General features: G+C 36.0%; 2 protein-coding genes across 2 annotated transcripts; one reads left to right on the top strand and one right to left on the bottom strand.

The window, feature by feature from the left end:
- The first annotated feature begins 44 nt into the window (after window positions 1-44).
- On the top strand, window positions 45-6,096 carry LOC116142021 (T-complex protein 1 subunit theta). The gene is made up of 13 exons (XM_031427481.1): window positions 45-286; window positions 1,503-1,765; window positions 1,866-2,012; window positions 2,105-2,266; window positions 3,208-3,285; window positions 3,855-3,988; window positions 4,167-4,239; window positions 4,321-4,398; window positions 4,502-4,621; window positions 4,767-4,861; window positions 5,117-5,326; window positions 5,545-5,602; window positions 5,796-6,096. The coding sequence occupies exons 1-13, from the start codon at window positions 139-141 to the stop codon at window positions 5,868-5,870; spliced, it is 1,641 nt and encodes a 546-aa protein (XP_031283341.1). The 5' UTR covers window positions 45-138; the 3' UTR covers window positions 5,871-6,096.
- Window positions 6,097-8,804: 2,708 nt separating this feature from the next.
- Window positions 8,805-10,504, bottom strand: LOC116142011 (pentatricopeptide repeat-containing protein At3g13880-like). Its single transcript, XM_031427470.1, is given in 2 exon segments — window positions 8,805-8,869; window positions 8,872-10,504. Coding segments are annotated over 2 exon segments (1,698 nt in total).
- Window positions 10,505-10,595: the final 91 nt, after the last annotated feature.

Below are 10,595 nucleotides of genomic sequence, written 5' to 3'. Positions count from 1 at the left end.
CTAGGGCATTCCTTGCAGGTTTAATTGTTTGAACACACAGTCACTACACTCTGAAGAGAAACAAGAAAGACCCATAATCGTTCTTCCGAGAAGTAGGGTTTCTCTTCGTATCAGAAAACAGAACAGGTGATTCAAAAAATGGGGTTCTCAATGCAACCTTTTGGAGTACAATCTATGCTCAAAGAAGGCCACAAACATCTCTCAGGTCTTGACGAAGCTGTTCTCAAAAATATCGATGCTTGCAAGCAACTTTCTGCTATCACTCGCACTTCTCTGGGGCCTAATGGTACATTTTCTTCACTTTGAACTCCTTATCTTGCTGTTGTAAGAAGTGGGTATTTAGTGTATGTGTGTTTGCTTTGTGGGTTTTTTTAATTTTTTTTTTTCTTTTTGGTGTATTGTGATGCTAAATCTGGATCAGAAGTTTGTTGTGCTATTTCTAACTTTAGCTGTTGATTTTTTGATTCTTTATGAAAGCTGTGATAACGACATACTTTTTAAATGAGCGCAGAAATGGGAAATGGGTATTACGGGTTACATTTTCTGAGTTGAAGAAATGCGTTGCGTGATGATAGTTTTAAGTGGAATAAATCTATTTATTATTAAGGATTTTAAGTAAGGGCTTGCGGATATTGATGAAAGATTGGGAGGCTTTACAAGTGTATTGTGGATACTTATGGGTCGTGATGATTTAGTTGTTTTCTTTTGAAGAATATTTCGTTTAGATTGTTTTTAGGTGCTTTATTGTGTTGGAAAAACTCAGATCACTTTGGGGTAAATGAGAAGTGTGCATGGTGGAAACTCTTGGATAAGTTGATTGGATTGGTTTCTTTAGGAGAAGATTCGGTTCAGATTATTTTTCTTGGTAATCTAATGTCTTGGAAAAACTCAGATTAAGAGGGGCAATTTTGGATACTACTGGTGTATGAACGGAGGTGATTTATGACTTAGTTGTCTTTGATAATTGTTATGAATCTGTATTGTTTAATAGACTTCAGTTGTAGGTAGGGGGACTCGGGCAAGCTTTTGAGTCCTTGATCATTTCCCGGAAAATGTCAACGTGAATTTAGATTTTTTTTGTCTTTTTCTTTTTAAAATCTAGTCACAAGCTTTATGGAGAATGAAGTTGGAATGATCCTTTAAAGAAATAATGCCAGTGAAACTTGGACCTTTCGAGTAAATTGGTTTCATGAGAATCCACTGTCTCAAAAATGCTCAAGTTCAGGTGTTTCTTTGTCAGGAATAGGGAATTCACACGTGAGGAAAATGTACGATCGATGTTTTCAATGGATTGTTTATGATAATTTCCACTGCTTATTTATTTGAGGGTTGATATTGGCAAATAAATGAAATTTCATTGATTTATAATGAAAAAGTAGTCAGCTATTTACTTTGCAAAGACCTCCTATGTTCATTTTATTAGATCTTTGCTTAGATGCCAATTCTTTTAGAAGTTAGCTCATCTTTTAAGCATTTAATTTCTTATGTACTTCAATTCTCAGGTATGAATAAGATGGTTATAAATCACTTAGACAAGCTATTTGTCACAAATGATGCTTCCACTATTGTGAACGAACTTGAGGTTCAGCATCCTGCAGCCAAGCTTTTGGTCCTAGCCGGCAAGGCTCAACAAGAAGAAATTGGTGATGGAGCTAATTTGGCTATCTCTTTTGCTGGGGAGATTCTTCAGGGTGCTGAGGAACTTATCAGGATGGGGTTACACCCAAGTGAAATCATCAGCGGATACAATAAAGCTATCAACAAGGTTTTCATATGCTTTTTCAAGTGGCTTAGATAACCAGTTTTATTAATAAGAATAACATACTGATTTACTGATTTTATTTTTTTCTTTAATTAATTATCAGACAATTGAAGTCTTAGATGAACTGGTGGAGAAAGGTTCTGAGAACATGGATGTAAGAGATAAGGAGCAAGTTGTTTCTCGAATGAAATCTGCTGTTGCTAGCAAGCAATTTGGACAAGAAGATATTTTATGTTCCCTTGTTGCTGATGTAATTACTTGGCCTATCTTGTTTGTTGTTACTTGCTTGTCTTTGTTAGCTCCTTGTGTGAAAGATGTGCTTTTGCCTTCTTTTTCTTGCAGGCATGCATCCAAGTATGCCCCAAAAACCCAGCAAACTTTAATGTTGATAATGTTCGCGTTGCAAAACTTTTGGGAGGAGGTTTGCACAATAGCACAGTTGTTCAGGGTATGATCTTGAAGAATGATGCTGCGGGAAGTATTAAGAGAATCGAGAAGGCAAAGGTTGGCCCTTAATGTTATCTTTCTTGTCATTTTTTTTTTAAATTAAATTTTATCATGAATTCCGTGTCTGTTATTTATGTTTCTTACTTTCTCACTTTCTTTTAATTGTGTAAATGTGATTATTATATTTGTTTAAACGCTAGGAATTGTATTTGGTAGTTGGTGATTTTCACTTGGTCTCTGGCTTTAGTTTTGTCTAGTTGCCTTGTAGCCCTGAGCTCTCATTGTTGATATGGCTATCTTTGTCCTATGTGGCTAAGTAACTTAATCTTTGGAGTGCTGAGAATGTGAAAAATAGATCATTGTTATCAATTCAAAAAAATTAAAGCTATAATTGTATTATTGTATTTTCAGCTCAAGATTTACTAGCTATTTTCTGTTAAGGATGCTTCTTGTTGTAATTGTAATGTGAAGAGATATTACAAAAAATTAGGTCAAGATTATTTGAGTTGGGATATAACTGGACCATTATTATAGAAACTAGATATTGTTGTGATAAGAAATCATTTGACATGGAATGACAGCAGTGACTGATAATGATAACCTTCAATTTGTGTCTTCATCTGTGATGATGACTTACCATCACTTGCATTGTCTATTCATGAAGTTGAATTTGAATATGTCCTCTAAAATACTTTATTAATGAATTTTGACGACGGGAGATGTTGAGATGTACCTTGAACTTTACATATTGTAAAGTGATATTTTAAGCATTCTCTGTTCAATACTCAAATTCGCCTCTAATGTTGTTCTTTCATGAAAAAAAATTCTGTTCGAATTGGTTTACTTTTGTACTTCTATGTTTGCTTTCTTGGCTTGTTACATAAACTTTGTTTAGCCTTGTATTTTTATACAAATGGCCATCTTATGAAGGTGTGTGTGTGTAAAGTCGAAATCCTCTATCACTCAGGGTTTTTGTATTTGCTTTTATACTGTTTTAGGTTGCTGTGTTTGCTGGTGGTGTTGATACCTCTGCAACTGAAACTAAAGGAACTGTTCTTATCCAGAGTGCTGAACAGGTAAATCTTGACGCAGTTCTCTTTCTGTTGCTATTCAGCTATCACCTTTGAAACTATTATGTATGTGTACATGTGTACATATGCTTTATATAATATCTCTCTTGTGGCTTATTTGGTATGAGACCATTCATTTGTGAGTGATTGTGAATGGAAGTAACGATGGTATTTAATTTCCTTCATAATGTATCTTGAGAAAGTGTGGAATTGTGGTTGAATGAAATCTCTTAATTCAATAAGTGTCTTGGCTCTCCGTATGATGCACTCTAAAGTTTGTTTGGTATATTAGGTACTGAACAGCAATATGATGGTTGATGATGATTGAGAATTCTCTTTCTGCTTTATTTTCAAGATTCCTTTAGATGATATTGAAAATGGATAGTTTTTTACCCTTCCCATTTTTTTAGTAGCAAGTACTTTTCATGATGGTTGTTGCACATCACAATAATTTGTTTACTAATGGTCTTTCTTTGTTTGGTACTGCCCTTTCTTTGTCATGTAATAGTAATTTATTGTAAAGTTCCTTTTACATACTTTAAAGCTAAACCTTTTTCACTGGTATCTCTTTTTAGCTAGAGAATTATGCAAAAACTGAAGAAGCAAAAGTTGAGGAGCTTATCAAAGCTGTTGCCGATTCAGGTGCCAAAGTAATTGTTAGTGGAGCTGCGGTTGGAGAAATGGCATTACATTTCTGTGAACGTTACAAGTACATCTAGTCTCCTTAGTCTGTTATTTCCATTTTCCTTCCTTGATCGGAATATCCATATATTCATGTAATTTGGTCATTGTTGCACAACTTTGGACCATAACACTATATATTCTCTGTTGGTACAGACTACCATTTCCTGTCCTGTTGTTTCAAACTTTAATGTTCTTGATTGCAGGCTCATGGTTTTGAAAATCAGCTCAAAGTTTGAATTGAGACGTTTTTGCCGTACAACGGGTGCTGTTGCTATTGTAAGTATACAATCACACATGTATGATCATGCAAGAGAATTGTTTATTTGATTCTTAATCTACTTTTCATTCCTCATACAGTTGAAGCTTAGCCAACCAAACCCAGATGACTTGGGGTATGTGGATTCTGTTTCAGTTGAGGAAATTGGTGGTACTAGGGTATGTTTAAAGGATTTACTCTCTCACTCTCTTTGTGCCAGGTATTTATTATTTATTATTTTGTATCATGTTTCTTATCTCCTCTTTGAACAATGTGATGCAGGTCACTATAGTGAGAAATGAAGGCGGAAACTCTGTTTCTACTGTGGTTTTGCGAGGAAGTACTGACAGTATATTAGATGATCTTGAAAGAGCTGTTGATGATGGAGTGAATACATACAAGGTGATTTCTGTTAAATATCTGGACTTCATTTTTATAGTTTGATATTTTTCTTGTTTCACCTGTTTATTATTGTCAATATGTTATATTTTGAGATGATTTGGCAATTGAATTGATCTCATGTTTTCTTGATACTTCTTTTTGTTAGGCAATGTGCAGGGACAGTCGCATTGTACCTGGAGCTGCAGCTACTGAAATCGAGTTGGCTAGAAGACTGAAGGAATTCTCTTTTAAAGAAACAGGGTATTTTTTTGTTTCTTTTCTTTGTTGAATTTAATTAGTGTTGGTTTTAGTTTAACCTCTACCATTTTGGGAGTAAACAATGTTCATTGAACATCTTTTCTTCCACAATTTGGTGGTGGATAGAAAAAGAATAATAATAATAATGAAGACAAAGTATGGCATTTAATTATATCGTTTTTCTTGCATATATGCTATAATTTGGTTTAGGCACTAGTACAAGCAGCTATTGATGTTAAATTTTCATTGGTAGTGCAGATTGGATCAATATGCTATTGCTAAATTTGCTGAAAGTTTTGAGATGATACCTAGAACTCTAGCTGAAAATGCTGGACTAAATGCAATGGAGATCATATCTTCTCTCTATGCTGAACATGCATCTGGAAATACCAAAGTGGGCATTGACTTAGAGGAAGGCGCGTGCAAGGATATCTCAACCACAAATGTTTGGGATCTATATGTGACCAAGTAAGTTGCTTTTAATTGTTTTTTAGTTTATGTGCAGTATTGGAATGTTGGTTCTTTTTATATGCATGATGCTTGTTGCATTCAGTTTTAGAGATGCTTCTCTTATTATGTGAAAGAGTATGTATGGAATCTTATGTTTGTAGGTAGAATCAGTAGTTTATACCAACAAATGATGTGTGAGATGCGACCATAACTTTGTCTTTTGCATTTGTGTACAGGTTTTTTGCTCTCAAATATGCTGCAGATGCTGCCTGCACTGTATTAAGGGTAGACCAGGTAATTAATTATTTGTTGATTAATTCAGACTCACTTTTCGGTCATGATTGTTCATATACATTCGCCTCATGTGTGTAGTTCTTACAAAATTAGGAAACATGATTTATTAAACTGAGACTGTATTTTTTGCCGCATTCATTTGCCTCTTCTTAGCATAACTTGCTTGACTCTGCATTACTATTCTATGATGTAGATCATAATGGCAAAACCAGCCGGTGGCCCGAGGAGAGATCAAGCTGCTGCTGCTGCTGGAATGGATGAGGACTAATTGTAATATTTGGCGATTGATTATAGCTTTGTATCCTCTTGAAATTTGGTTAGGGATATTCGGTTTTCATTTAGGTGCCCAAATTTTGGCTTGAAAAAGTTTTGTTAGATGGAATTGAAAGTGTTTGTATATGCCACTTTGTGTGAAGATTGTTGTTGATGGTGGTCTGTGATCTGTTATTTTTGGCATTAATTTCTCAATTTTACTTCCTCTTTCCCCTTTTCCACCTTTTTCTTTGACATTTTCTTTATGTGGGTGAAGATTTTATTACAGGTTTAAGTATTCTTAAACCGTGCCATCAGATGGCAAGTTGTTCTTATCATTTGCAGCTTTGATGCTTTAATTTAACAATATCTGTACACAATTTGTGGTACAAATTTTATGTTGGATGAAGTTGTTATTGTGGATGGATTTTATATAGCGTTAAAAACCTTCCCAACCCACACATGTATCTAACTTTTTACCTGTGTTTTAAAACCTGGCCTGGTCCCGTGGTCCGGGAACCTGTTCAATTAGGATACGGCCTACGGGGCATTCATTGGGTCGGGTTAGTAATTTTCTTATTCACCAAAAACTCTAGAAATTGGGATGGTAATTGACGAACAATTGAAGGTTGGGACGTTGGGGCTTTTAAAGAGGGAGGGTTGGTGAGTGCAATGGTGGCAACATAAGCGATTTTCGATGAGTGAATAGATCAAAAATTGAAAAAAGTCTGTGGCGGCAATAGTCGGCTTTTGCTAGCGATTAGCGAGGCGAACAAGGGTAGGATGAGGTAGGTTTTGATCAAGAGGTTGAGTAAAGTGTATTCGTGGTGATGGAGATGGTTGTTAAGTTAACGTTAGCAGTGGTAAGATTTGGCTTGGGTTGTCGATGCCAACGGTTGTGAGACTGATTTTGATTGGATCTTAGGTAATTTTTATGGGGAATGGTTCAAGGGACAGTTGGGATTCCATTTGGTGTATCATCATCGCCAACTAGTCGACCGCCAATTTGTTTTTGGGGTGTGTTTGTTAAATTTAAAACCTATAGGGACTTAACGAATTTTTAAGGGTGTAGTTGCTGAATTTTAAACTTTTGGAGATCCGGTTTGATTGGTCGGTCAAACTGGCCAACCTAGGACCCAGCAACTTTGTCGGGTTTCATTCCGGGTTGGTTATTAAAATTTAAAACATTGCTTTTTACAGCTTAGAAAATCAAATTTTACCTAAATATGTTTTCATAATTCTGAAAATAAATATTTATCAATACAAATTTAAAAGATTTAATAGAAAAATAGGACCAATAAAAAAAAAAAAAAAAAAAGAATTTGTCATTAGATGACTTGCTAATGTAAATACTTCTATGTATCATTGTTCTCATAAACTATCCTATGTTGCATTATATCGCAAACTTTGGAATTTGACATAACATTAGTGTGGTTTGTAAAATTCTCCTTACATTTAATCTTTATTTTAAGATTTAAGATTTTATAATATAACTTACAATTTACAACTCATAAATTGTGTAAAAAATGTTCAATTTTTTTTTGATAATTAGCTCTGAGTAGTCGAGTGGTTTGATAAGGACTCTTTGGTGTATTATATAAGAGGTCTCGAGTTCGAGTTGGTTTTCGGTTACTAATAGAGATAGTCACCGGAACTCTTACCCAATTAATAATTTTAAAATTTTTAAANTGAAATTAAAAAGATGTAACTATTTCTAAATAAAAAATGCCAAACAGTTAAGACACAGAAGAGAGTCCACTTTCTTTTAATCCCATTTAAAATAAATTGTTTAGTAGTATTATACTTACAAAGAAATTTTACAAAGATCTCCATACAAAGTGATATGACAAAAAATGAATGGAAGAGTGAATTTAATAAGTTTGACTTTTTGTTTCACTCTTCTATTTATTTTTTGCAGCCTTACTTTGTATGGAAATCTTTGTAAGATTTCTTTGTAAGTATATTATTATTGTAAATTGTTTCATCACTTAGTTTAGTCCCTTCCTCTGTTTTAAAAACCGGACCAGACCGAGACTCGGGGCCTTCTCCAGGTCGGTTCACTCTTTTTAACTATTTAAAGTTTAAAATATAACAAACACACCCCTGATTATTACCATCAGTCCTTGAAGGTTTCAAATCTAGTAAACACACCCTCTGGCCAAATGCAAATTGACAATGACCTCTCCTTTTCCGGTGACCTTCCACCTTCTGAGTTCTGACTTTCTCCGACGCTGTCATGCTTCATCTCCAGTTGCCGCGTGACGTTTCATCGTCCACCTTCGCCGCGAGATTTTTCTTCCATTTCCTAGCGTCGATCGGCCTTCTCCGGCATCGACAGGCTTCCTCAGCCACCGATCTACCTTCTCCCAAGCTCCCTTGCCGTCGTTCACGAAGATCCAGTCATCTCACCAAAAAAAAAGTAACCGCAACCAATGACTTTATCATCGATCTGCCATTTTCCGGCGATGCCTCTACTTGCTAGCTGTCGATTCGCCCTCTCCATCATCCGATCTACCCTCCTTGGTGTGTCACCGCTGCTCTCCCAATCGATCGTCGATTTGCATTTGGCCAGGGTTGTGTTTGCTAGATTTCAAACCTTTAGGGTCTGATAGTAATTACTAAGGGTGTTTTTGTTAGATTTTAAACCTGTCAAACCATCGGTTCAACCGACGGTCCAACCAGTTGGACCGGTTGAACTATGACCCGGCCATCAGAGCGGTTTACCCTCCGGTCCGGTTTTTAAAACAATGGTCCCTTCCCAGCTGAGTAGCATTACTTTATTGAAGTCCCAGTTGAAAAATTATCCACACTAGAAATTTCAGAACCATAAAGTCAAATCGTCCAGAATGGTTCAAAGCCAAAGAGATTTCCCGAGCTGCTTTCCTGCTTTCCCACTGCTGAAACAGGGGATTATATAATGAAATAAACTGAAAAGAAAAGGCTTGATAACTTACTGTAATCCTTCTTCAATAAGTCCACCATAACTACAGGCAGTTAGAACTCCTAGGAATGTACCTGGTTGGGTGCAATACCAAAATCATTCATCAACTCAAACAGCTTCAAAGCTTCACCTGCACATCCATGTTGCGCATTGCTACAAATCATGATAGACTAGGACACAGTATCAGGATTCTTTATCTCTTCAAAGGTCTTATTAGCAGAAAATCTGTCTCCAGACTTAGCATACATGCAAATCAGAGAATTCTGAACAACGGTGAAGTTCCCAGTGCCACTTTTTATTCCATATCCTTGGAGCTGCTCACCAGACCTTGCTGCAGCCAAATCTGCACAAGCTACCAACATAGTAGATAATAGGAATTCATCTGCTTTCTCTCCAGATGACAGTAGTTCATGGAACAGAGCCAATGCACTTTCAAATTGTTTATTTCGAACATGGCCAGAAATCATGGACGTCCATGAGACAATATCTAGTTTGGGAATTAAATTAAAGCATTTCATCCCATCTTCAGTTGACCCTAATAAAGAGTACAACTCAACAAGTGCACTTCCAATAAATTCATCAGACAAGTTTCTCTTGTAGATTTGAGCATGAATTTGCTTCCCATACTCAAAAGCTTCAACAATATTACAGGCTTTGAGTATGATTGAGAATGTAAATTTCGAGGCCTTGATCCCTTGCCTTTGCATCTCAGAGAAAAGGTTAAAGGCTCGATTAGCACTATCATCACTAACAATATCTGCGTGCATGAATCCAGCCATCATAGCATTATACATTATGACATTTTAGTTGGGCAAAAATTCAAAAATTCTCATTGCTTCATCCAAATGCCTGGTTTTCACGTACATATCAAGCAATGCAGTCCCAACAACAACATCCAAACCTAACCCAAGTTTGGCTGAATACCCATGAAGCATTCTTCCATATTTTACTGAATCATCAAAGTTGGTAGAACATGCCTTCAAAGCACAACCCAGCGTGTAAGTGTTCAAATTCAATCCATCTCGATGCATTTTTACTAACACTCCCAATGTTTCCTCAATGGCACCGATTCGAACATAACCTGATATTAAAGAATTCCAAGAAACATCATCCAACTCCGAAGATTTCTCAAACAAAAGCCTAGCCTGATCAACCTCACCACATTTGCAGTACATGTCAATAAGCGAGTTAATAACAAAAACTTGCTCAGCCAACCCACCAACAATAACTATTCCATGAACCAACTTGCCTAGTTCAAGATCCTCAGTTTGTCCACAAACAACTATAGCACCCGCATACGTAAACTTATCAAGTTTCAGACCCTCCACTCTCGCTTCATTGAACAAATTTATAGCCTCATTATAAAAACCCATCTGGGTATACGCAGAAATCAAAAGATTGTAAGACACAACATTTCGTTTAGGCATTCTATCAAACACTTGGTATGCGAACCGCGTTTCGCCGCATTTACAGTAGAAATTTATAAGATTATTTACCAAAAATAAGTTGGTTTTAAAGGCAGTTTTTATAATGTGGGCGTGGCAGAGCTTGCCATGGATTGTAGAGCCAGATTTTGTGGAGGATTGAATGAGTTTTGTATAAGCAACAGAGTCTAAAGAGACATGGGGCAATGAGGTGAAAAATTGTTTGAAATTAAAGTTTTTAGAGAAATAATTGAAGATTGTGGGCTTTGTTACGTGAAGTGCCATTTTTAATAGGAACTCTTGTGATGACAGAAGCAATTTATGATGAACTTTTAAAGGAAAAAAAATTAAAGTTTAAAGATGGAATGAATGATAT

Source organism: Pistacia vera, unplaced genomic scaffold (genome assembly GCF_008641045.1).
Source record: "Pistacia vera cultivar Batoury unplaced genomic scaffold, PisVer_v2 Contig1121, whole genome shotgun sequence".
NCBI classification, from domain to species: Eukaryota; Viridiplantae; Streptophyta; class Magnoliopsida; order Sapindales; family Anacardiaceae; genus Pistacia; species Pistacia vera.
The sequence above is the reverse complement of the archived record's forward strand: the minus strand, read 5'-3'. Positions and strand labels throughout refer to the sequence as shown.